We start from the raw sequence: 27,090 nt of genomic DNA on the forward strand, positions 1-27,090 counted from the left end.
TGCTCTATTTCGGTCGTACTTGAGAGCGATTTAGTTAAAGGCTTAGTTAAAATTGCGAAAGGTTTCGCTTTAAAATTTTCAAATTTGCGCGCGTGGCACACTAGCAGCTTGTAGCGTTGCCTGGTGGCGTCATTGTAAACTGACGTCATACATAAACACTGTTTATTCTTGAGAGTTAAAACCGTGAAAAGTGTATCGCATCACAATAATTGTTATCGTTGTTATTGAATAATTTTTTAGCTCACAAGTTTTATTTTATTTAAAACATTTATTGCCTGCGGCTTGAGTTTGTGTTGACTTGAAACGTATTATTTTACACTGTCACTTGGTTGCAAAAAAAACAAAAATCCATACTCCTTTCACTAATAAATATTTTGTCGCCTACTATATTAGTTGGAAAAACATTCAGTTTTTTAATTCTTGACGTTGCTTCTTGATCCAAGTTTGTTACGAGTATTGTCGGCGTGACTACGGCGTCGCTGGCACAGCGTCAACTCACTTGATTGCGCGGAGACCGAACAGTGGTGGAGTGACTGTGTGATTTTCTGTGAAACGTGTGTTCGCGACGCCTGTGTTTCGCGGCTTGCTTTTTGCAAAACTCCGAACGCCAGTTCATACACTGTCGTTTCCGCACGTAGTACATCGTCAGTTGTATTTCCTCGCCTCGCACGAGCCCGCCGCGAAATAACGGCGAGTGGATTGCCGGCGTGCCGACGAGACCAACTTCACTGCTGCAACCTACATGACTTGGTAGTTTATTTCGCCGCTTCAAAAAAGGACTGCGTCCACCGCATTTCGCTCGCACCAGCAGCGTTCTCGATATCAAAAGCATCATCGACACGGTTCATCAGCCTCGGTGACGATGTACAAAGGTTTGGAGGAACCGATTTCTTTTCTTGCGAAGGGGTGTCACGGTCGGGCCTCTCGCTCTTGTTTCTCAGACGCCGGTGACGTTTGGTACCGTTATTTTTCCCTCGAAACGCTCGTTGGACCTTTCGTTAATGTCGCTCCATGTCGGAGATTAGGGTAGGCAACGAATAATCTAATAACCTTACTACCTTGTAGCCCAGGCGAGAATTCCCACGCTAGTTGACAATTCTCACTAAAATTGATTCGTTGATTGGATCCTACGCGATCACCAACTGCTGTTAGTGCGTCGGCATAACAGTGCTGACGTAAGCATGAGGCAGCTCAAAATCGATTGCAACATTGCGGTGTGTTTGTGCGCTACTGCTGTTCAGCTGGGACGCACCAAATTTGCGAAGTTGGCGAACTGCTGTTGGCGTTGGAAATCGTATGGTGTCATGAAAACGCGATATTTACTGACCTGGATGAATTCCCACAGCTAAAACTGTGGCCATCGTACGCGTGAGTTGTCACTATCAAGCACGAAGCGTAACGGTTTCAATGACACCGCGTTGAGCACGCAGTAGGTGATAAAGGTTTGGCTGGTCGGTAGCACACTTTAGGAGCAACACTTGCTTAGCCTTCTGCTTGCTTCGTGTGTTTGTGTCTGTGCACGCGTTTTTGATCATCCAAGTTGTTACATGACGCGTACAATTAGTATGCATTGAAGCCGACCCCCATTAATCGATACGCGAAGTTAGCGAGCTCCATAAATGAAGCGTTTGGCACAGTTTCCACTGGAGGTTCGCAAAATACGGCGTATGTATACAAATGCAACGCCTCTAAGTGCGCTATAGGGCGTGTTAGTAAGCTATCAAAGTGATAAATGACCAGCAAAATGTGCTGTATTACTCTAGATCTAACGGCTCAGTGGTGGCATTTTATATGAACTTGCCAGTGACAACTCACTCATTGCTTCCATGACAGACTTCTTGTTTTGTAGGTTGGCACAATAATGAAGGTGCCTAGAAAAGCAAAAAAAAAAAATTATAAAATAGTACAAAATTTTCTTGTATATCTCTTACCCAGTGTGGAAGTAGCACGATGTCAGTAAAAACCTCATTTCTTGATATGCTTGTAATCTTTTCATTCATGCTGAACAGCAGGAGTAACCCAAGATAAGGATAAAGAAAAAACAAAACAAGCAGGCTTGCTTGTGTTATTGGCTGGTTTGGTTTCATATTGTATTCAGTTCCAACTAGCTCATTTACTGGCTAATATTTGCTAGGGAGACAGTGCATAACACATGGACTCAAAGAAAACAGACAGCTGCATCAACAATTTTTATTGCCTTAAATGGTTACTTTACATCACACAGTAAAATAAGAAACAATCATAGAAAGAGGTTGTACTGGTAGCATCTCCAAGTGTAGATCCATGGCCAAGTTGGTAGTTGTTGCCTCATGAAAACACGGAATTCTTCATTCATTGAAGGATGATATAGTTCATGATTTGTTCCACGTTCAAGGAATTGAAGTATCACGTTGGGCTTATGGATTCAGTGGCTATCTAACAGAGCAAAAAATGCGAAGCACAGATATAGGGTTCCCTTGTAAAGTAGAATGAACAAGCATGCCTCTTCACCGACGATCGAAATGAGCAGCAGAACATGTCAGTGAACAACACTCGTCCTTGGGAGTATTTGCAGTTTATGATGAACACTATTCCTCAACAGTTAAAGGGTTAAGTAGTCTGCAATAGTTCCTAACCTGTCATCAGGCTAGGAAGCTTGTAGGCATAAGGATGATATTGGCTGACATAAGACAGACATAAGTGGCTATCGCAAAGAGAGGCCTTCTGTCTGCAATAGACACAAAATAATGTGATGACGATGATTGACTGTGTTGCGTAAATCTTGCGTAAATAAATGCTCGATCTATTACAGTCAAGGTGAAATGGGGCAAGGAGACGTACCCCAATGTGGAGGTGGACACCCGTGAGGAGCCCATGCTGTTCAAGGCGCAGCTGTTTGCGCTCACAGGCGTTGAACCTGACCGACAGAAAGTGCTCATCAAGGGCTCCGTGCTTAAGGTACAGTCAAAATCTAGCCCATTATTCAGAGTGAAGCAACTTTTTGCAGTAGCATTGGCTGCTTATTTTAGAAGAGAAAAAACAAGCTTATGCGGATCAAATGTAATTTTCGAATCTAAATGACGCCAAGCTCGTTTGAGTTATCAAGGTGGCAGCAGTAGCGGATAAGACCACATTGTTATCGCCTGTAGCTGTTAGCTGTCCTCATAGCGAGGGTAAAGGCGCTGTCTAATGCTTGTCGCGAGAAGAAATGTTGATGACAGGTGTATGCACGGAGAAGTGTTACACGTATCTAAATACATTTAGGGCTTCACACATACTGTGCCACAGTGGTACATCCTTTCTTTGGTATTGGTCAAGAATGGGTGCATTTTGACTGGCTTAAGTTGTTTACTAGGCCAGACAGTAGTCAGCAGCAAGTTGTGTTCTAAACCAGTGCCCCAGGTTGTGTTTGTTTATTGGGACACCCTGTATACACACACAGACACAAGTATATTTAACGAGGGAATGATGATGACAACCACCAATCCTCACGGAAGAAGCAAAGAAAGTTCTGCTTAAAAGGAAATGCTGCTGACCATGTCATAGCAGGTCTGACATGACACCTGCAAAGCAGCAGCCAGTGGAGAGAAGGAGGGTGAAATGGAACGAGGAGGGAGTTAAAAGGAAGAAAGACTGAGAGGGTGCAAATACTGCGAAACACAGTCAAACTTTAATATAACAGATACAAAGAATTATAAGATATCATCAACCAAATGCAGGAAACAGACATTGAAGCCAGGTAAGCTACCACGGCTGCTATCCTCACATCCACTTTGTTGGGTGCAGTGGAATCTCTTTAATTCGAACCCGCTGAATTCAAACTTCCAGTTTATTCAAATGGATGCTGTGGCCCTGTCAAAATGATGTGTATCTCAGTGTGCGAAAATGCCTGGTAATTTATGTGAACATGCTAGCATTTCGACAGTTAATTTGAACATACTGCACCGCCGGTCATGCTCTCATCGATGCGCCAGCTCGTGCGATGGCGCTTTTGACCCGGCAGAATGCTGCCGCTGTTTGAAATTTCAGCTCAAAAGAGCTAGCATTCTAGCTGGGAGAGTCACACATAGTACTTGCTGCTCCTCTTTATGGAACACTCATTATGGACATGTGACTATTGCAAACCTATTGTGTGGTTTATGTCACGCACTTAGATTTTAGTTTATAACTGTTAGCGATGAGCTTTACGGGTTTTCTCACACACTGCATGTCGTGAAATGGAAAGACATAATAATGGCATAGGTTAGACATACGTTGTTTAATATAACTTTTTCACAGCAAGTTCTCTGCAAGTTTTTATGATGGCTCATTGCACAAAATGTGAATAATTAATGTGGCGGTAGGTTAGGCATAAATAAACTCTTTTAATGCAAGTGGGAAAAACGAAATCTGTGCAATCGTTGTGACGTTAATAAAGAACATGTTCAAATACGAAAAAATGCAAACAAGTTATAATTGTTCGCAATTATAAAAATCTTAATTCTGCAGTTTATGTTCCAAAAATTGCAGCCTTATTATGAGGCACGCCGTAGTGGAGAACTGGATCGATTTTGACCACCTCAGGTTCTTCAACATACACTTAAATCTAAGTACACGATGGTTCTAGCATTTTGCCCACATCGGATTGCGGCAGCCAAGGCCTACCCGCGACCTCAAGCAAAGGTAAATGCTAAAGAAAAGTTGGGGACTGTTAGAAATGTATAGTAAAGTCATTTAGTGCAAGATGGCAAAGAATAAAAAAAGTGTTGTAGAGAAGTTGGAGTTGAGTCAGGCAACAGCTGTTTGGCCATGTAAATTTTGTTGTTTCCGAATGGCTGCACATGACTTGAAATTTTTAAAAAGGCAGTGACAGTGAGAAATGCAGGCCAAGACATGTCGCAGAGATGGCACAACTGTTCAGCACTGAACAAAGGTTCCACAGATGTACACAGAAGGCAACAGCTATCTGCGTGTCTTCAAAGCAGCAAAGTCTTCACTGAATGGCATTCTGAAGTGATTCCTGTAAAGGGAGTTTGCACAATGTCAATTGAGGAACACAAACAAGCCCTCAGGAAGTGGCGCAAATGAGCAACTACGATTGGCTTGTGTATAAAACATGTACAGAATGCACAGGCACATGCTATGAAATGATGAATTAGGGACAACAGTTGTCTGGTGAATGAGTACCATTTCCTTTTGACAAGCACTTGCTGCGGCATTCTTAACCTGTCACCAGCTTAAATAGCCCAATCTGCTGTTTTTCTTACCTGTTGCTGACTGTTCTGTAACTGCTGTTTACTGCTATGGGTCACTACAACGTTGTCATTGCATTGTACCTTTACAGGACCACGATTGGGGAAGCGTTCAGCTCAAAGATGTAAGTTCCTCTTACCTTGTTCGTCTTCTCCTCTTTTTGCAATCATATGTATTGCAGTCCTGTTAAATGACTGCAAAACGAGTGTGTACGTCCGGTGTGAACCGATATCACAAGTATACAAAAGTGCCCACCGGGATTCTGTAACAGCGAAACCGACCTCACTCAGCCCAGGTGATGTAGCTAACAGCATCATCCTGGGCTGCTGACATTAGGAGCCTAGATTTTTGCAGGCAACATGTAGTTGTTCATTTAGTAGCTGTCCTCGGTCTTGCTAACTTTGTGCAGTACAGTCGAAACCACTTATAACGATATCGGGTTTAACAATATATTGGATATAACAATGCACTCTTAACATTTGTATGTGTTCTATGGTAAAATAAACTGCTTACTACAATGCTCCCACGTTATTGGTTATAACAATTAAATCTGGCCATTGGGTGTGTACGTGTGTGTGTGTGCTGAAAAAAAAAAGAATGCAAAATTTGCGAAAAAAAAGGCGGGAAAATTGCGAGCCACTTGCCACACCTGCCTTTGTGCCACACACCCCAAAAGGCACAGTATTGCCATAAAAAAAAAATTTTTAATGCAAGCCAGATTCGCCTTCTTGCCATGCACCCTGCCTGGCATGCCTTCATCACATCACATCATCAGCCTCACGTACCCCTCCTCGTCTCCTTTCCACCCTTTGCTGACTCTGGAGGGGTGTTAGGAGGATAGGAGAAGGGCGACAAAGGCAGGGTGTGCAGCACAAAGTGGGGTGTGCCGAAACGGCATTTAAAAAAAGAAAATTTCCCTCCTGGTTTTTGCATACCCTTTCATTTCGGCGTAGACACCTAGTAGCCAGATTGAATTGGTATAGCTGATAACGCAGCATGGGAACATTGCAGTGAGCAGTTTATTTTACCCCAGAACACACAAAAGTTCACAGTGCAGCACCTGCTCATTGGTAGTCCGAGCATTGTTAAAATCAGTAATGCTTTAAGTGGGCTTCATGTTTGAATGTTTGCCCCCTCTGCTTTTTCCATGCCACCTTGTTATAACAATGCTCAATTATAACATTGGGATTTTCTTGGCACTTGAATATTGCCATGAGGGGTTTCATTGGGAAAGGCTTGAGCTCATGTCAGCCATTCTGTGACGAGAGCTGGCTGCATCTTCTAGAGAAGAGAGAAGGAAGGCTCTTACGACCCGCTTGTGGTGTCCTGTCCTTAAGTTGCCAGGATGGTGGTCTTTTTTTTTTTTTTTCTGGGGTTTGTAAAAAAAAATGGCGTGCTTCAGCAGCATCGCCAACACTTCGCGGTAGCTAGCGGAACTCTATCTTGGACGCCAGCTTTCAGCCAAGCCTGAGATGTCTTCATGTTACAATAAGCACCATTTTAATTTATGGGGGAAATTGTTGTAAAGGTTTTTTATTCCAAGTAGTGAGAGATTCATGCAGGGGCGAGGCATCTGGGACGTAGCCCTGATGGTGTTGGGGCTATGTTCTCAGCTCGAAATCCTAGGAGAGGTCACGTGCCTGGAATCGCCAAACCAAAATCTATCTGAGGAGCTGAAGGGTGGCCATGAATACCATGGGTTTTTGAGGGAGTTTTACGGAATTTTAAGTCAATCCTGTGCAGACTTTGTCACCAGCATGTTGACGAGTAACTGGAGATTTCTGAGGAAGGCCTTTTCCCTGCGTTTGATGTTAATAGGATGATTACAATAAGAATGAAGATGATGATGCAAAAGGTTGGGGGGGAGCTTGCATCCCACCGTTCTGCATCTGGCGTTCATCCTGCAAACTGCAAAATGTGGTGCCTTTCAATTCCCAGGGTGCTGTGGTGCTGCTCATGGGCACCAAGGAAGCGCTGCCCTCGGAGCCTGCCGAGAAGCCTGTCTTCATGGAGGACATGTCCGAGAGCGAGCTTGCCACTGCGGTAAGCCTTGTGCAGCATCTTTCGCGGCATCTTGCTTGTCTTTGGGGAAACTACGGGAACAAGCCAAAACTAGTTTGGCGGCCAAATGCTGCATAATTGGGTGCCAACTGTTGATTGGCAGTTTAGTTTTACCGCATTTCTTGCATCTTCAGAATCATTAAAGGCATACAGCTGCAGAATGGATAAAGAATTTGCAATTTGTACAAGTTCTTTTCAAGGTTACAGAATGTGGAGTCTATGCATATCTGTCAAGTGTTCCAAATTTTTCTTGAACTTATGATATTACAAATGTGGTCAAGTTTCATGAAAAATGTGTTGAAAGATGGTGTCCCAATATTTGAAAGAACACATACAAAGAAGAAATTTCTATGGGTAGGTGAGGGAGACGGCAGATAGATGTCTTACATACTAGTCTAGCACCTATCACACCATGCATCGAAATAGCCCCAGCCTTCGCAGGTGCTTGGCGGCCTTTTTCACTTCGCAGTAATTATTTTGCAATGGCACGAACACCCGCTGACATGTCAAAACTCAACGATGAAGTCACTCTGTTTTCCATCTCACTAACCACAGCGCACCCGCCTGCCTAGCATGCATTCGTGCATACACTCAATGTCGAGGATATTGACGTCCCTCAATCCTTAGAGTTTGTGTGAGCGGGGAAGCAGCACAACAGCTCCTGACCTTATGCTCCCTTCCTTTTTGAGGGCTTTCCCGTGGTAATACCACTTCAGGAGTATCCCACTTGAGCCTGTTGTGTTATCGATGCAGCTGGACTTGCCCGCCGGCCTGACGAACCTGGGCAACACGTGCTACATGAACGCCACCGTCCAGTGCCTGCTCACCGTGCCCGAACTCAAGGAGGCGCTCAGAAAGTGAGCCCTATTCCATGGACTCCTTCCCGCTGCTTTTTCTTCATTCGTGTAGTTACAGACACTGTCCGGGCAGTCCGGAAAAAAAAAATGCATGCCTTTCAGTGTTCTCAAGGACTCAAGTTGCCACAGCCACGTTTGAAATAGCCCTAAAGGCCTTTAATTAATAAAGGCTCTAATTAGCGGTTTGGTGCTCGTACTGTGACAGGAGACAGCGGATGCATGCGTGTATAATTAAGGAACACATGCTGCGTCCCGTGACAGTGGCCCCTTTCCGCTCTTGGTATGCTTCACCTTGATGCATTGCATATGCCTGACCGTTTAACACAGCTGTATTGCTGCAAAGCTGACTTTTAGGAACCGATGTGCATTCGATGCATGTTAAAGAACTCCAGCAGGGTGCGCACAGGTCCTTGAAATTCTTGAAAACCCTTGAAATTGAAAGTTCCATTTTCAAGGCCTTGAAAGTCCTGGAATTTCTTTTCCGTCCTTGAAAACCCTTGAATTCTTGGGGTTTTCACGGGGTCCGACAGTGCGAATCACATTATATGGCGGTTGAGGGTGGTCCCGGCAAACTTCATTGCTTTCCGTAACGCCGGGACCGCGAAGTCAAGCTTCCTGCTCGAGGAAGAAGCGAGCGCGCGTCCGTCATGCACTTTTTTCTTTTTTTTCCTCTCTGGCTTGCTTCGACTTCAGGGTTGGCCAAAAGCCATAAGTTGCTGGCCACAATGAGGCTAGAGCGTCTCGACCTCCTCGGGAAAAATACAAATTGTGCCATCATGCTTATTTGTAACGAAGAAGCAGTTACATGAAACTTAACAGTTGAATTTGGTAGTATTTCACTTTTTTGGGGGGTGTTGCCAATAAATCCTGTCCGAGCTGGATTTATTGGCAACCCACTAAAAACAGGTACGGCCTCATAGCCTGAGCGTTATCTGTTGGCCACATTGTGCTTTGTTTATCTGCGTGCGCGCTCTGGGGCCGTCGACGCTTTGTTTGCTTTTTCCCCAGTTTCGGTTGTGCGCATGGTTCAGAATAATGCCTGGGAAATGTAAATTCCAAAGCGGGCCTGGCTCAGCAACGACGATTACAAGCTTTGGGTTGCGCCGGATACAACGGACCCCCACCGCGCGAAATGCACAACCTGCAGAAAGACCTTCGACATCGCTTCTATGGGCGAATATGCTCTCAGAAGCCACGCGAAAAGTGCAAAGCACTGTGAAATCGTGCAAGTGGCAGCTGGAAACTCTATACAGAACTACAGTAAAAGCTCGTTAATTCGAATTCGAAGCTTGGTAATGCGAACTTATCGAGTTCAAATTAACCGAAATTCGAACTAACGAAAGTGATTAAAGAAAGCCACATCTGATGACAAAAAAAAGGTAGAGCACCTCTAGGTACATTTATTTGCAAAAAAAAGTCCGTAATGGTTTTCTGCTTTTTGCCTCTGAAAGCGATTGCTGCCGCTTTATCTTCCAGAGCTCGAATGAGCCGGAAAGCATCGTCTTCGCCTTCTTCGAAACTGAAGAAAAGCCGGGCGTGATTTAGTCCGTCCATCACCTGTGCCAACGAAGGTCGTACCGGTTTTTCACCGACATCATCATCATCATCTTCATCATTCGCGTCGTCATCGTCCACGGCTGGGTTTTCGTTTTCGCCGACGACTTGGGCGATGATTTCATCATCGGTCACGGCACCGCACACCGCCACGCAGCTGTCGACATTCACGTAGTCGCCGAAGTCCACATCGCCGAGCACCTCCCGTACATGAACCGGAGCGCGGACGTCCTCTTCAACTTCATTTGCGTCTGCGTTAAGGGCTCCGAAACCACAGTGCTGGAAACAATTCGCAATTGTTTCTGTGGTTACCTGATTCCAGGCACGCACAAGCATGTGCAGGGCTGTGAGCAGAGTGACGGTGTAGCTCTTCTCATTATCGGAGCACAGGAGCAACTTCTCGAGAACGTGGCGTCTATAAAAGCTTTTCAAAACTTTTATAACGCCCTGATCCATAGGCTGAAGAGCCGCAGTGGTGTTAGCCGGAAGAAAAACCAGCTCAATGGCTCTCAACTCGACTTCCACCTTGTGCGCCGAGCAGTTGTCGACGAGGAGGAGAATCTGCCTCTTGCCGAGCTCAAATTTTCGGTCAAGTTTCCTCAGCCACTGCTTGAAAAGCTCGCCCGTCATCCAGGCCTTCTTATTTGCTGCATAGTCGGCCGGCAGCGTGCGGATGTTCTTAAAACATCGAGGCTTTTGCGACTTCCCTATCACAAATAGGGGGAGCTTCTCGGTTCCAGTCATATTGGCCCCGAGCAACACCGTCACCCGCTCTTTGCAACGTTTGCCGCCTGCACACACGTCCCCCTTGTAGGTGATCGTTTTGTCTGGCAAGAGTTCAAAAAACAAGGCGGTCTCGTCGGCATTAAAAATATCGGATGGTGCGTACCTGTTCAGGTGGTCTAGTAGCGCACCATTCCGCCACACGGTGCAGGTTTCCGCGTCTACGGCTTTGGCTTCGCCGCACACACTGCGGAAAACGAGGTCGTGTCTGTCCCTGAAGCGGTGAAACCACCCGTCCGAAGCGGCAAAGTCGGAGACATTCAGACGTAGCGCGAAATCAGCCACCTTCGCTACAATGATGGGGCCACTCAATGGGATATCCTAGATCCATTTTTCCTTAATCCATGCGAGCAACGCTGCCTCCAGGTCCGGGTGCTTTGCTGTACGAATTCTCTTCCGATCCTTGGCGAAAGTTTCAGCCGCGTATGAGTCCTCAATAGTCTCCTTATTGTGGATGTAGGTCGACAGCGTGCTTCTCGGTATATCGTGCTTTTTGGCAATTTCATTCTTACTCTGCTTCCCTGCATCCACTTCCCGCAGAATTTCCACTTTTTCCTTCAACGTTTTGGCACGGTATTTTCCACGCGACAACATAGCGGCACGCGAGCAGCGTCGGTCTGCGACGGATGCGTACAGAACTAAAGAGAGGCTTAGAAGTTAGACATTGGGATTGCACTGGCGACGGAGAGAATGGCCGATTTCGGGGTTGCCACCGAATGCACTGCGTATCCCGCTGTCCATGACGATGCGGCAGAGCATTTGCGAATAAACGCAAGTGCTGCCCCTTAAAAACACGCGATGATGATAGTGTATGTCGCGCCATCTGTCGCTTAACAGCAGAGACTGCGAGCTGGCTACGGCGGCGCACAGTTCGAATTATCCATGGGGGGCCGGATTAGCATTCGAAATAACGAGCTTTTCAATACATGGGACTCTATGGAGCATGGCCGGACTGCGCCACTTAGTTCGAATTATTAGAAAATTCGAATTAACGAGGTGCAAATTAACAAGCTTTTACTGTACCTGGCACCAAGCACAAGCGAGCGGTCCACTGGGTTGGCTCCATCACAGGCTACTCATCTAAAGAGCGCCTGCAAGTCACACGAGGTGGTTACCGATGCAGAAATGTGGACAATGAAAGTGATTACCTCCCACTACTTGTACAGATCATCCGCACAAACCGGTGACTTGTTCAAGCGGATGTTTCCCGACAGCGACGTGGCTAAATCGTTTTCCTGCGGAGAAAAAAAAATCGCGTATTTTGCGTGCCATGGGCTCAGGCCGTTTTTTTTATCGCCCTTGCAACAAGAGGTACTGAAGTCTGACTATTACGTCGTGCTTTTTGACGAGTCAGCGAATGACTTCTTGCAAGAGAAGCAAATGGACGTGCATGTGCGCTATTGGGACTTGTCACACAAGGTCGCCACCAGATATTACACATCCGCTTTTATGGGGCATTCCACGGCAGAAGACATTCAGGAAATGCTTCTAAGGGCTTTGGAGCCTTTGCCACTCGGCAAGGTTCTTCAGATCTCGATGGATGGGTCGAACGTGAACCTGAAGTTCTTTAGGAATATGCAAGTGCACTTGCGGGAAAACCATCAAGTCCAATGTGTTGACTTGGGGACGTGTGGCTTTCATACCATCCACAATGCCTACAGGGCAGGCGTAGGAGCCAGCAAGTGGGGCATTGACGTTCTGATGTCAAGCCTGAGTGCACTCTTCCGAGACTCACCAGCACGAAGGGAAGATTTTTCAACTGTGACTAACCAGGAAACATTTCAACTACAGTTTGTGTCTCATCGATGGGTGGAAAACACAATTGTCATTGAAAGAGCTTTGCTTCTTTGGAATGACATAAAGAAATATGTGGAATCTGCAAGGAGTAAGCAGGTGAGCTTACCAAAGTGTGCATCATTTGAAAATGTGTGCAGCTTTTGTCGTGATTCCTTGACGCTGGTAAAACTGAACTTTGCTCTCAGTGTTGCTTCCATTCTTCAGCCGTTCTTGAAAGACTACCAGTCTGACAAGCCAATGATCTTCTTTCTTGCTAGAGACCTTGAGAGTATTGTGCGGAAGCTCCTTGTGAAATTCATGAAGGCTTCAGTGTTGTCTTCCTTGGCAGGGATTGATGGTTTGCTTAGGGTTGACGTTGATAACGCTGATAACCACACTCCACTTGAAAAAGTGGATATCAGCCCCAAATGGGAACAAGCACTCAAAGATTCAAGGGCAAGTGCGAAGGATACATTTCAATTCAGAATGGAGTGTAAACTATTTTTGGCAGCTGTGACCAAGAAAATACTGGAACGAAGTCCCCTTAAATCATCAATGGTTACAAACCTGGCCTCTCTAGACCCCGGCTCATGTGCTCGAAGCCGGATCAGTGCCTTGTGGGCTTAAGGAAGGTGTTGGACGTCTTGACCATGGCAGGAAGACTGAGTGACTACCAACGGGAATATGTAATGGCAGAATACACTGAGCTACTGCAAGAGGTAAAGCACGAGCTTCGCCTGTTTGAGAGGAGCCTTAGCAGGCTGGATGAGTTTTTTCATGACCTCCTGAGCTTCAATCCCTCCTATAAAGAGCTGTGGAAAGCAGTCGGGCTGCTGCTTGTTTTGAGCCATGGGCAAGCAACTGTCGATCGGGGGTTCAGCGTCAACCGCCAGATCTCTGTAGAGAATCTGAAAAGTTTGTCATACATTTCACAGCGTATCATATGTGACGCAGTGGACAGGGCAGGTGGAATTTTGAATGTTCCTATTACAAAAGAACTCAGAATAGCTGTGTCCGCAGCGAGGCAGCATTACGGTGCAAACTTGGAATCAGAAAAGAAACGGTACCAGGAAAACGCAAAGCCGACAAAAAGGCGCACAATCATAGAAGAAGTTGAAGGGTTGCAGACGAAGAAAAAGAAGCTTGAGGCAGTTGTTGCCGATTTAACGGCCTCTGCAGATGGATATGCAGAAAAGGCTGAGAGAACTGGTGACATCTCGCACTTGGTGAAATCAAACAGCTTGAGAAAGACCGCAAAAGCGAAGGCTGAAGAACTCAGCAGCATTAAGACGCAAATAGAAAAGAAATGAAAGACCTGCCCTGAGCTTCAAAATTTCATCTAGTCAAATGAAACTGTACGTGCACTAAGTCAAGTCACTTTCCTTTGTTCTGTGCAATAAAATGTAACGTGTGTGAACTACCGTATTAAATATTTAAATTTTTGAAAGGTCCTTGAAAAGTCCTTGAATATTTTTCTTGGAAACCTGTACGAACCCTGTCCAGGTGGTCAAAATTAACCCAGAGTCACCCACTACGGTATGCCTCATTATCAGATCATGGTTATGATACTGTCCCATTTAGTACAATTTCCCGACACCAACATTCGCAATCGAGAACAGAAGAAATGACTCAATACAGCTGTTCCTTTTTTACCAGTTCGTACGCTGTCTAAAAACACTATCTTTCGGAATCAACGTTCAGTACGTTGCCAAACTACGGTCGTGTGATATGTTTTTAAACCGCACGCTAGGCACACGCAATCGCTATCATTATGTAGGCAGCCGCCACGACTTCTCCGCAGTACGCACCCACCCATGTCACGTGAAAATGTCGGCATACACTCTGTTTCTCTTCCAGTGCCAACAAATGTACTCTCCAGTCGTCGCATTGCTGCATTCACAGCCTGTCGCCGCCACCCCTGTTTTATTTATTTTTATTTATTTATTTAAAGGTACAGGTACTGTTGGTTCACATCAGGACGAAGACAGCAGTGGTAACAATACATCAACATTCAGCAAGCAGTGAACGGAACAATAGAATACAGCGATATATGCCCTATTGTTGAAAATATTCGGACACAAGTGCGGAAAACTGCTCACGAGTCCCTACGTTTACAATGATTGCAGGGAGACAATTCCAGTCGCGTGCTGTCGAAAAGAAGAATGAGTACTTGTAGCAATCTTTGTGAAATCGATTTTTCTTAACATGTCAACTATGCTTATTTCGCACTATGCGGGTCTTAGATTCATTTCTGTGTGAGACTTATCAATAAGTAGCAGCTCATTAATGATTAAATACAAAAAAGCTAAGTCGTTTTTCCTTCCTCCTGACATTAAGTAGTCACCACTCGCGTAAAGTGGTGTTACGGCGTCTTGCCGATCGGTATCGGGAATAAATAAACCGCAATGCACGTCCTTGAACTTGCTCCAGTTTTGACACTGAATCTTTCAAGTACGGATCCTACACTTCAGATGCATATTCGAATATCGGGCGCGCGAGTACTTTATAAGCAGTCTGTTTTGTGGCTGAAGAAGCGAGTTTAAGGACACGTCGATTATGACCTAATCTCTGTTTGGCTTTCCCTACTACTTTTTAATGTGTGGTGTCCAACTAAGCTCAGGTGTGTTACTAAAATTCCGAGATTTTTGTACTCTGTTACGCAATGAAGTGGTCCACCTCGTAGAGTTTATGTGAATGACAAAGGTTCATGTTTGTGTGTGCTGGTCATACTGTCTTTGCTGGGCTAAGAGATATCTGCCACGGGTCGCACTATTGGCACACTTTTCCTAAGAAGTTATTTAAGAGTATCTGGTCACTAATAGATTTCATTTCTGTATATATGACACAGTCATCTGCGAATAACCTCGCTGTAACTGTGGCCGATTCTTCGATTAGGTCGTTAATGTATACTAGGAACAGCACAGGCCCAAGTAATGAACCTTGAGGCACCCCTGATTTTACGTCGCAGACACCGGACCTATTTTCATCAATACTGACGGAACTGTCAGCGATCAGTAAAAAAGTCCTCCACCCATTTGACTACACCTGTATCTCCTAAAATAGCCTTTAATTACCGTAAAAACCCATGTATAATACGGACCCGCATATAATACAAGGTGTTATTTGGGGTTAGGAATAATGAAAAAAAAAGTTTTCGCCCGCATATAATGCAAGCGGGAAAAACGCACAGAAAGCATTGAGAATCTAATCTCGTTAACTCGAACATGCTTAATTCGAACTGATGGCTGTGGTCCCGTCAAAGTTATGTGTATTGCTATGGGCGAAAACGCCCGGTAATTCGAACGCGAAAGCATTTGCGACGGTTAATTCGAACATACGGTGCACCGACAATGCCCTCAGCAGCGCTCCAAATCACGTGGCGGCGCCTCCGACCGGCATTGCTCCGACACCGCCATAGAGCAAAAGCTTATGATAGACCCCTCAACGCCACGCGGAGAAAAAGAAAACGAAAAAAAAAACGCGCGGCGGCAATTTCACTCTCAAATAGCAAGGTCGCCATTTCACCGTCGCGCCGGAACACGCTTGTACGAGCCGACGTCTCGGCCAACTTCCCGACAACGGCAGAAAACGAAACTTCAGGGAAAGGGCTAAGTTGGCGCCGCGCCGCGGCGGCGGGCGCGCGGCGGCGTGGAGTCAGTCGAAGGGGGGGGGGGGGGAGCTACGAGGGAGTTAAGAGGGATGGCGAGGGGAGCCACTGCCACCGAAGCGACGGCGTTGCCAAGGCCAAATGTGCTTATCTGCCGCCGTTGCAACTTTGCAACTGGTATGTCATCCCAGCCGTGAATGCTGCCCCCGGTGACGCTGAAGTGACGCCCTGCGGCGCAATTTCCAATGGCCTCGGCAGCTAAAGTAACGTTCCTTTTAAAGGCAGCTAGGTACTACTTTCGCGGTCCCGACATCGTGCGAGATAGACTAGCGAACGTGCCGATTCTTAGCATGGTCAAAATGGCACCCGTTGAAAGCAGCAGCAGCCTACCGACGCCACCACAAGATGACGCATACTCCGCTACGAGTCTTGATGATGATAGCAGTGAGCAAAAACGAACCTGAAACTGCAAATTTTACGCTGAAAACTTTGGGATCTGCATATAATACGAGGCAGAAATTTTACATGGTAAAATTTAGAAAAAACCTCGTATTATACGCGGGTTTTTACGGTAACAGTTTTCTATGATTAACCTTATCAAAGGCCTTTTTGAAGTCAAGAAAGATCAGATCTATTTGTCCCTTGCCATCGATAACCTTACTGAAATTGGGATAACACAATTCTAGTAATTGTGTTACGGTTGACAAGCTCTCGGCGAAACCCATGTTGATAATTACTAAGAATTTTGCTCTGTGACAAAAACTGCCGAATTTACTTAGAAACAATATTTTCTAACACTTTACAACAGCCTGACGTTAGCGCAATGGGCCTGTAATTGGCAGTAGACATGGTGTCATTATCTTTAAATAAGGGTAGAACTTTACTCATTTTCCATTCTTCAGAAAGTGTACCTGACCGTAGTGACTTCGTGAAGGTAATGAAGAAGTACTTTGCAGTCCATTCAGCATACCTCATTAAAAACAAATTTGGTATCTCATCGGGACCTGTCGATTTCTTTGTATGTAGGTTCAGCAGCAAGTTTAATACTCCTTCATAAGTTACCCGCAGTTCCTCTGCAACTGGAAGCTGCTGGCGTACCTAAAATTTTGACTGCTTTCCGTCATCAATGGTGAAGACACTAGCAAAAAAAGTTCTTGAAGGCGTCCGCTATATGACCTGTATCTTCAATAAGTCCCCGTCCTGTGCTTATTTTAGTGATTGCCTTCTTAGTTGGAGCCAGGTGCCTCCAAAGCTTTTGGGGTGATTTGCGTAGAAAAGTATCCATAGTGACACCATAGTACTTGTCCCTGGATTCCTTCATCATTAATTTTAGCTGTTTACTTAAGTTTGACATATCATCATGAAGAGCGGAATCATGTGTACGCTTATAAAGTGCCCTACGCCTTGCCACTTTTCAGTTGTATGATCTCTCTTAATCCCCAGGGGCTGTGCATTCGTTTTGTTTTACATTTTAGAGGAACATAGCAGCTTATGTATTTGTGAACTGTTCTCTTAAAGTATAACCACAACTCATCGATATGCGCAGATTCATCTTGACCTAATTTTTCGAACTTCTCAAAACTAAAGGCTAGTTCATCTATTATTGAAGTATCATCAGCTTCATTAAACTGCCTGTAATATGAAACAAGTCTAGGGACCCTTGAAAAGGAAGTTATATTTAAAGACGCAATTTATATTGCGATAATCATCTTCACCCGTCTGTTTGACAGCGCATGTGACATAGTGCCGTTGAAAGCATACTGCACGGCTTTAATAGACAATAACCCAAATGCACCGCCGTTGCCTGCTGCAGGCTGCATGAAGTAAGCGTCATGTTACAGTTTGGGGGGCGGCGTCGCATTCCGGCGTCACTCACCAGTTGAACTTTGCTTGGGTTTCCGTTTGCCCGTGACAGGAAAACAACAAAGTGCATCTTGGGTTAACGGGCCCCAACAGCCTGAAGAGCTTCGGGGACAATTCTTGGGCCCATCCTGCTCAGTCTGCGTGGGCGTCCCAGGCTGCAACGATTCACGCAATATTTCACTTTACGTAGATGTCAACCATGGTTGGCTCGACCGAACTATTTGTTGACTTTGGATTGTATGTTTTCCCAGTTAGTACTTTCTTCTCGCATTTTTTTTTTCCATTACCTGTGAACGAGGTTCTACTGTATATGAGTTCTGACTTCGTTGCTGACACAGTTAGAGATTTAAAATGAAGCCGGTTGATTCAAGGTAATCAAACAAGAAATTGAGTGCTTGATGTTGCACCGATGGATGGTGCCAGGGACCTAATATGTGTGCCTAAGTGTCGTGCTGGCAGGTTCCAGGGGGAACTGTTCCTCATGCGGTCATCTGGCGCGAACCCGCACTCCGTGACAGCTGCCCTGCGCGACCTCGAGGGTCTCATGGAGCGGTCAGCTGTGGTGCCCCCCATCGTGCTGCTGCAAGTGTTGCACACTGCCTTCCCCCGGTTTGCTGAGAAGTCCGAGCAGGGTGGCTTCGCCCAGCAGGTAAATGGGGACCAGGGGCTGTCGTTGAGCTTCTTCTTTCGGGGGATTTTCGAGCCAAAATCAGTTCTGATTATGAGGCACGCCGTAGTGGAGGGCTCCGGAATAATTTTGACCACCTGGGGTTCCTTAACGTGCACTACAATGCAAGCACACGGGCGTTTTTGCATTTCGCCTTCATCGAAATGCGGCTGCCGCGGCCGGGATTTGATTCCGCGATCTCGTGCTCAGCAGCGCAACAGCTTAGCTGTCGTTCAGATATTTTGCCAGAGCACATCTGGTGAAGTTCCTAGCAGTCCTTTGAAACACCCCTGCAAAGTTCTTAAAAATGAAATTCCATTTTCATGGCTTTGAAAAAAAGAAAACTCTTAAGGGGGGGGAACCTCTTTGGGACCGGAAATTAGCCCAAGAATCGAATTTTCTGTTTTTTTAATTTCCAAGTTCCTGACGCGTTTCCGCACCTATCTCTAAAATTTGGTTACGAAATACGGCATATTTCTTCCATTATTGTGACATAAAAATGCGAGTCCGGGAGCGTTGCTTTTTAAATTGGGGACAAATTGTACCAGGGTTTCCATCATGCATAACTTGGTAATGCACTCTGCCAGCGCCATTTTGGTATCATTTCTGACTTTATTTATTCATTGCCAGCGCTGCAGTTACAAAAAAAATCAACAGCAAGACAAATGAGCCACACATGCTACTGTTGGCCAATTTGAGCACGTGACCAACATGGCGAGTTATGATTGGCTTCAAGGACCACGAGCGGCAAAACGACGATAACAGCCGCCATTTTTTCTTTGTCTCTTGAGTGAGACGCTGGTTATGCCTGGATGTCCGACAAAGTTTCATCCTGTGCATCGTTACAAGGGGAAACGCACAAGATGCAAGAGTACTTCCAAAAGCAATTATGTTGTCACAGTCATCACAGGATACCCCGTAGCTTGCCGCTGATGCAACGATTCACGCAACATGTTCCTCATGCGGTCATCTGGCATGAGCCCGCAGTCCGTGACAGCTGCCCTGCGCGAACGAACATCGACGCCTCGACCGCTCTGCCGCATCACGCATCTCCACACTCCGGCTCCAGTCGCGTAAGAATTGACATGGTTGTCGTTACTCAGGAGGAAGAGAATAAGGTAAGAGTGCATGAGCGAACTGCGCTCGACAAGATTGCATCTACGCCGGCAACGAAGCAAAAGATTCAGCAAATTGTTAAAGATCCGACCGCCGATAGTGCAGCAGCCTCGGTCGTGGAAGCCTGTTGCTCTGTACGTTGACGTCGAACTTGCAGCAGTGAACACTCTTCTCGGCGTTCTTTTGTGCAACACTTACGGTGTTTCTGCAAGGCTAGCACAGAGTAAATGGGATTACGGTCTTGCGACAAAACTGACTGTGGTTCGCGAGAACTGCGATGAAGTTACGTCGGGATGATGCTGTAAAGTCTTGTCAAACTTTTGTTTGGGCTGCGAGATTGGTCTAAAGCCCGGCTCCGAGGACTATGAAGCCTGGAAAGAAAGGCACCAATGCCAGAAGGGCACCAAAAGCAAGTCTTGGCAGATGGAGGTGGAAGCAGGCCTCATTTTATTTCAAATATCCCTGCAGAAACACAACCTCCGATACACAACTATCTTGTGCGATGGTGACAGTCGCATTTTTGAGGCCATAAAGCAAGCCAGGACCTATGGCTTTGCTGACGTGTAAAAGAAGCACCGCTTTAACCACGTGCACAAGAGAATGGGTACTGCAGTTCAGAACTCACAAGCATAAGCATAAGGCTGAAGATGGGCGAAGTCTTGGCGGCAAAGGTAAGTTGACGGCTGAGCTGTTAGCAAAACTGAGCTTGTACTATCAGGGTGCTTTCAGGTTGCATGAAGGGGATGTGGACGCAATGCAGCGTGCTGTGATGGCAACTTACCATCATATCACATCCACAGACAAGTGTCCGAACCACAGCCTCTGCCCAAATGGTGAGCAGTGCTAGTGCTGGCACAATGCTGCTACAGTCAGAGGAAAACCATGCGAAAACACAAGTACAACTTGCCCAAGGGTGTAGCTGAAGCACTACTGCCTGTGTACAAGCGCCTATCTGATAGAAGCCTGCTGAAAGATGCCAACGAGGAAAAACTTGGAACTTCAATGAGAGTTTTCACTCTGTGATCTAGAGTTTGGTTGCCAAAGAGAAGCATCCATCACTGTTTACTGTGGAAGCTGCAGTTGCTGAGGCTGTCTTGCGATTCAGCACTGGCAACCAGCATTCAGCAGCAGCAGTCCTAGGGGAACTCAGCATGAATTTGCCAAGAACTGGCTCTGGGAGAGTAGCAAAGGACTTGCAGTGCAGCCTCACCTCTGCTAAGACGTGAGGCTATGCGTGCACTGAAAAAAAAAAAGTAAAACGAAAGCACAGAGACATGATGCACCTGGATTATTCACCTGCTGCCTATTGATTGCTTTTGGTGTGTGTGTGTTTTTTTGTTTTGGTTTTTTTTTTTTTTTTCACGCCTTCTTTAATGTATCAGTTAAGTGTTCTTTCTTGTTTTCTCAAAACCACAATTTTGATGATGATGCCATATTGGAGGTGCAATATCTCCGCTTCTACCTGTGCTATCGCTGTTATTTTTTTTCTTTTGCCTGGAAGGTACGGGTGTGTAGAGTGAAAATTCACCAACTTACTTTGTTGCACTCGTCAGAAAATTTTTGAAAGATGTTTCTTTTTTTAGTAAGATAAATTTCTCTCTCTTAAGTTTGCAAATGTTCTCATTTGATATAAAATTGGGTTAGAGCACAACATTCTTTCTAATTTGCACTCTTTGTTAGTTCCACATCATTTTCAAAAGTATGTCAGTTTTAAGTTATGCCATGTACAGTTTAGAAAATAGCTCACCTCCAAACAAGTTATGCAAAAAACTGAATTTTTTTTAATGTCTAGAAAGTTACTTACTATGCAAGAAAACTGAATGTGTATTTAAAATTAAAACATTGAAATACATTAACTCGGCAAGTTTCATCAAAATCGATCAAGAATTAAAAAGAAAAGTTTTGAAGTGTACGGTCCCCCCCTTAAAACTTTGTAAAAGACAATGTGTTTACAATTATGTTGCTGCTGAAAATGTACACCAACAGCAAAGTAAAATACACTTGGTTACTGCTTTATTAGATTAGTGTTGGTATTAGCTCTCTATTGTAGTAGTAATCCTCTGGTGTGAAGCAACGGCCACAAATGCTTAAATCCTGGTGCCAATCAGATACTGACAGCCCGAAGCGCTGCAATCGTTCTGCTAACCTGTTGCCTTGCAGAGCAACCCAGTGTCGCAGCTTGACATGTCGCCAGTTGCTAAATTTGCAGCCCACAATGCAGAAAGGGTGATTCATGGTACTCGTGAAAAGAAACCTTGACACTAACACCATAGTCCCTTAATAGCTTTTTCTGGTCACGAAACTCCCGGCTCAGTTTGATGTAGAGCCAGTGCCTGCCACTAGGGGCGCCATAGTAAAAGAAAGGCCACCTAGCTGACCGGGCAGTGGCGGTATTTTTTCTTCTCTGGTCACGTTGTGGCCGAAAGCCCAGCTACTTTTCGATTTTATTTACGTTCTATTTTGTCATAGCAGTTACAGTATCCAAACTTTAACATCTGAAAGTGTTTTCTAACCGAAATCAAGGCGCGTACAAAAAGCAACAATCTCAAAGTCGGCAGATGACGTGCATAGAATTCTTCTTACTGAGAAATGTGTCGTTCGTTGGCCCAACCGGCTTTGATTAAAAAGTTTTAAGCGACTTTATGCGATATACAAAGAGTAAGACATTAGCGGTGTAGCGTTGCCAGTAAACGACAACCTGAGCTCAAGGTCGTTTGCTGTTACCGAATTCCGATTGCACTCGAGCCATTCAGCTGGTGGTGACAGATTCTAATCGCACGTAACAAAAATGTTCTAGGACGTCAGAATTAGTTTGGAACACATACATCAGCAGAGCGTAGCCATGAATGAAACGCTTGCTTGAAGGGAAGTATTGTCATTTTCATGTATCGCAAGCTTTGCTATTTTTCGTGCGTATTCCAAATTCCAAATGTGCGACAAAGTTTTCAAACGTGATTTTCGTTGTCAATATCCCTTATAAAAACCCAAACGGATTAATATGCCCGACTGACTTCCACGAGCAGAGTGACCAGGATTGACGGTTCGTTGCACTCAGTACCATACCTCCTTGGCGAACTGCGACACATAATAGTATTTGAATCGCTAGCTTTCTTTGAAGCAAATGTAGCCATTCTAACTCGTGAAAATGCTTATGAGACATAACATTTAATTTTTGCTTTCACTCAGCTCACAAACGATCTGAAAGTTGTATTGACACAGAAAACTGACATCTTCTTTTTCCTATTGCACAGTTCATAATGTCCCATTTCCTGTTGCACTAAGTTCATAATGTCCCATTTATCACGTCTGGAAGCCTACTTCAGGAAACAAAATTACTGCTGTGGCAGGGCCCTTTTGTAAGCCGCGCAGCGCTGAGGTAGCATCTTAAGCAAATGTTAGAATTGTCAATCGCTGTTGCTATCAGCATGCGAAATGCATAGGCAACAACTCAAAACTTAGTGGTTATGCAAATAATTTGCCGTCTATAAATATCAACACACAGACAGTGCAATCATGGTTGCAGGCCATAAATGTTTTGTTGTTTAAACCAGAACAAAGTTTAAACCAGAACACTCGCGCCTACATACACACACGGGCCGTCGAAAACACAAGGAATGGCAGTAGGCCTGAGGGGTGGCTTGACCCTCGGCAATGTTAAGGCGTCACCATTTATCGTGAAATCGTCCGCTCGGATAGTATCTGATGGATCAAAGTGCTTCGCGCTGACATGCACATGCTTCGACTTGAAGCTGAAATCGTCTGTTTCTTTCCATGGTATGGCTCGCTTCCAATTCTCAAAGTGCTCACGAACACTCTGCATGCAAAATAGCGATACCTTTTCGGTAGTGCCTTTGTAGCCGGAACGGCACTCCCGCACACAACACCTGAACGACATCGTCAGGCGAAAGTGCCACTTCAATTGTAGAATACCAGAATTAGGATCTGGCCTAAAAATCGGTCACAAATATAAAGTACACGTCCAAACTTTCAGCCCACGCCGGCCGCATCTGCAGTCTCTCCGGGTTTAACACGGAGAAAGGTGGCCTCTCAGCTGCGGTGGCGCCGCAGCGTGGCAGCTTCATGTGACATATCAAGCTCTCCCATAGAGTGACGGCGGAGTTTCGTGACCAAAAAAAGTATTGAGGAACTACGCTAACACTGAACAAACAGCTCGCAGCAACAAGCAGCACATTGTAACACAAACAGACAACACTTGCTGTGTGCCAGAAGTGTTTGAGTGTAGTGATAAATTGTCGTGTGTTGTCTTTCTCTAACCTTTTTTTATATATATATAGAAACAAATGAAGCCACATTCCAATATTACAAACGACATTTGTTCACCATGAAGTTGGAAAAATTATCGGTGAAGCAATGTGGGTAGCCAATCGGTTAGCTCACCCGACCATACGTCATGCACACTCGCTACATAGATGGTGACGGGGTGGCTGAAAACTCAGGGGAGCGGCGCCGCTGCGATCAGTAGCAATGCACATTTTGAAAAAATGTATAATGAATAACACGCTTTACATGGAGCACTTAAATGTGTCACTAAATGATCAGAAGGACCTACTTTAGCGACTCAGTACGTTTGTACAACATCTGCAAAATTGTTTGTGTCCATTGAAGGCCAAATGTTGGAAGCTACCCAAAAAGCTGGAGATGAATCTGAGAGGGAAACAGCACACCACTGTGCTAGACATATATATATATATATATATTTATTTTTTTGTGACGCAACTGTGCAGGATGCCAACGAGTGCTGGACAGAAGTGGTGCGAATGCTTCAAGCAGAAGCTGCCGCCCATTGACCAGCCGGCCTCTGAGACTGCACCCCCACCAGTGCACAAGTACACCAACTTTATCGACCAGTACTTTGGCGGCGTCTTCGATGTCACGTATCCTTGCCTCCTCCTACGTCACACAGACAGCAATTGATTTGTGATGCCAAACATTGCTTGATGACTTTGGTAACAGCTATGACAGCGTGTCTTGGTGCAGCTGATGGTGTATCCAGGCGACCGGCTGTGGATCAGGTGTAGGATGGTGTACTGCGAGTAGTGTGATACATGTGTGCATCCGTGTTGCACTTTTCAGTTCAGAGTGGTAGAGGGTTCAACTAAAACTCTATTTTCACTTTTTCAGCACATGAACGGGGGGCCGTCACTCTAGAGAAAAGAAAATTTAGGCCCAACTTCTCTTTCTTGAATTTCATCCCCATCCTGCAGCGTTGATAAACCAGAAAGAGTTCGTAGCTAGCTAGTGTGCAATCACACAAGCACTAAAAGACAAAAGCATGGACATTGTTTGTCCTTTAATGCTTGTGTGTTTGTGTGCTATCTGGGCTATGATGAACTATGTATTTACCCAGTCATTTGATTTGTCAGAAAGGGTTGTTGTGCAAAAGCATGCTGTCGATATCTATTCCGTAGAGGGATTCCATTATGCTTACCGATGAACTGTCAATCGGCAGTAGGCATTGTGTCCCGTGTCCTTTACTTGTCATCCCGTCTATGTGCTGTTTTTTCATTGTGTTAAACTGCATATCCACTCTAGTGCACTCCCTTGAATCATCTTAGGGCCGTATTCTGTAAGGACTAATTACCTCTAGTCCATTCATTTATCATTGTCCATTGGCCCACCCCATTGATCCTAGTGATAGCAAAGTCGTAGCTTCGTGTGAGCCAACGACGAATGGCAAAAAGAGCGGAAAATGAAAAGCGTCGTAAAAATGAAATTTGCGGAACTGCTGGTTTCGCCATTTGGTGTTCAACCTTGACTGCTGGAACCCGCATGGTGGCACAGGCTAAAGTGCATGGAGTCCGAGGAGGAGCCTGAGACACGGACCAAAGAGCACTTTCTCCAGCTGAGCTGCTTCATCTCTCAAGGTCAGCACAGAGGGCAGTGTATTCTCTTGTCAAGGTGACGCCAAGTAAAGCGAGGCAGCTGCATGTTCTTGCTTGCTCCAAGCAAGAAAGCTCAAATGGTTCATGTTTAAAATTTTCTATGCTGGGCGGGTTTTGTGCAACCTTTTGAACAAACAGGAAACCAGCAAAAAATGTGTACCCAAAAGAAGTGGATGGTACAAGTAGTGGACCTTTCTGCTGCATGCTTTTTTATAGGGCACGTTATGCTCAAATAAGTCATACGGGATTGTCAGCTGTCATTGGTGTTGTATTATACAGCTCGACAAAAAGGCATTTATTTCACTTCTACTGGTCTTAATGTAGTTACAGTCAAGCCTCGTTAGAACAAAGTCGCACTCGAAATGTAAATACCTTCATTATATCTGATATTCGTGATAACCATATATTAGTGACAAGCTGATATCAGCAAAAAAACATTCTAGATTTACTTCGTTATACACAATAATTTGTTACATCCATGTTTGTTATTATCAAGGTTTTACGGTATAAGCACTGACTTGACTACACCTTGCACTGCTGTTGGAGGCATTGAAATAGTGCAAAAGCCCTTCCAAGATTTGGTCACATGACTGTTGTCATATGCTCGGCCATCTCACACTTATCCTTCACTCCTTTTCTTTTCAGATGTCAAGTACATGATGGCTGGCCTTAAAAGTGTGAGTACAGTGGCAGGATCTCTGTCGGAACTTCAAGTACTTTTTATTTTTATTTTGCCCATCTCCTGACCTGCCATCTGTTCTCTTTTGACTTCACAGAAACTCTCTGAAACTATTAACAAGATGTCGCCTACGTTGAACAAGGATTGTGAATACAAGAAAACGGTAAGCTTGGACAGTCTGGCGGTTTAACGTTTGTGTCACCAACATGAAAACCTTGGTTTCTGGTGGCTTTTTGTGAAGTCATTGAATTTTTACCGTATGTTGTTGTTGCGATATAGATCATTTATGATGAAGTCACCAGAGACACAAATTTTGCTTTATAAGTTTTACCAGCCCTACAAAAAACATACAGTGAAATTCCAGTAATTTGAACCCGCTCAATTTGAAGTTCCAATTTATTTGAGCTCATGCTGTGGTCCTATGAAAATTATGTGTATTTCGCTGTGTAAAAATTTTGTGTAAGCGTTTGCAACATACCATACTGCGCTGCTTATCCCGCTCTCAGCAGCATGCCAACTGAAGTGACGGTTCATTGGACCCGGCAGTGCGGACTCATGCCGGCTGTTGCTCCCATCTCTCGTTGCAATTATACTTGGTGCGTATAACCCGCACCAAAAATTAAAAAGATTTAACAGGGTTATATGTGAGTTTTGCCTAGAAGTGTGGCCTCACAGCAGCATGCACCACGCTGCCATGATTTTAAAAATCGAAGAGCGCTGTAATGTGCTTGTATGTTGAACCATGGCAAGCAACAAAAGCACATTTCCCATGCCATTAAGCGCCGTTGTTGCTGCACACTGAGGTGGTGATGGCATTCGTATTAAGGACCACAGTGTTATTGTTACAAAACACAAAAAGCTGTGCTGCTGAACTTGTTGGTTTTAACGCGACAGCGTTAAGGGCCCCGTCTCGCAGAAAATCCGGCGCCGGTGTTTGCGTACACGCTGGCCTTAGTTGCGGAGAAAATCATCCCGGAACACCCCGACCATGCAGGCCCTCCGCATGATGTAGA

At 45.1% G+C, this 27,090-nt stretch overlaps 1 protein-coding gene across 1 annotated transcript in view; it reads left to right on the plus strand.

The window, feature by feature from the left end:
• Positions 1 to 471: 471 nt before the first annotated feature.
• The window catches only part of LOC119431102 (ubiquitin carboxyl-terminal hydrolase 14-like), a 60,483-nt gene continuing 33,864 nt past the window's right edge, over positions 472 to 27,090 (plus strand). Inside the window, 11 exon segments of the mRNA XM_037698580.2 lie at positions 472 to 872; positions 2,792 to 2,937; positions 5,303 to 5,335; positions 7,150 to 7,254; positions 8,026 to 8,129; positions 18,172 to 18,361; positions 24,241 to 24,282; positions 24,284 to 24,390; positions 25,298 to 25,380; positions 26,044 to 26,075; positions 26,175 to 26,240. Of these exon segments, the coding sequence (XP_037554508.1) occupies positions 863 to 872; positions 2,792 to 2,937; positions 5,303 to 5,335; positions 7,150 to 7,254; positions 8,026 to 8,129; positions 18,172 to 18,361; positions 24,241 to 24,282; positions 24,284 to 24,390; positions 25,298 to 25,380; positions 26,044 to 26,075; positions 26,175 to 26,240 (918 nt within the window). The 5' untranslated portion in view covers positions 472 to 862.

This window comes from Dermacentor silvarum, chromosome 10 (genome assembly GCF_013339745.2).
Source record: "Dermacentor silvarum isolate Dsil-2018 chromosome 10, BIME_Dsil_1.4, whole genome shotgun sequence".
Taxonomy (NCBI): domain Eukaryota; kingdom Metazoa; phylum Arthropoda; class Arachnida; order Ixodida; family Ixodidae; genus Dermacentor; species Dermacentor silvarum.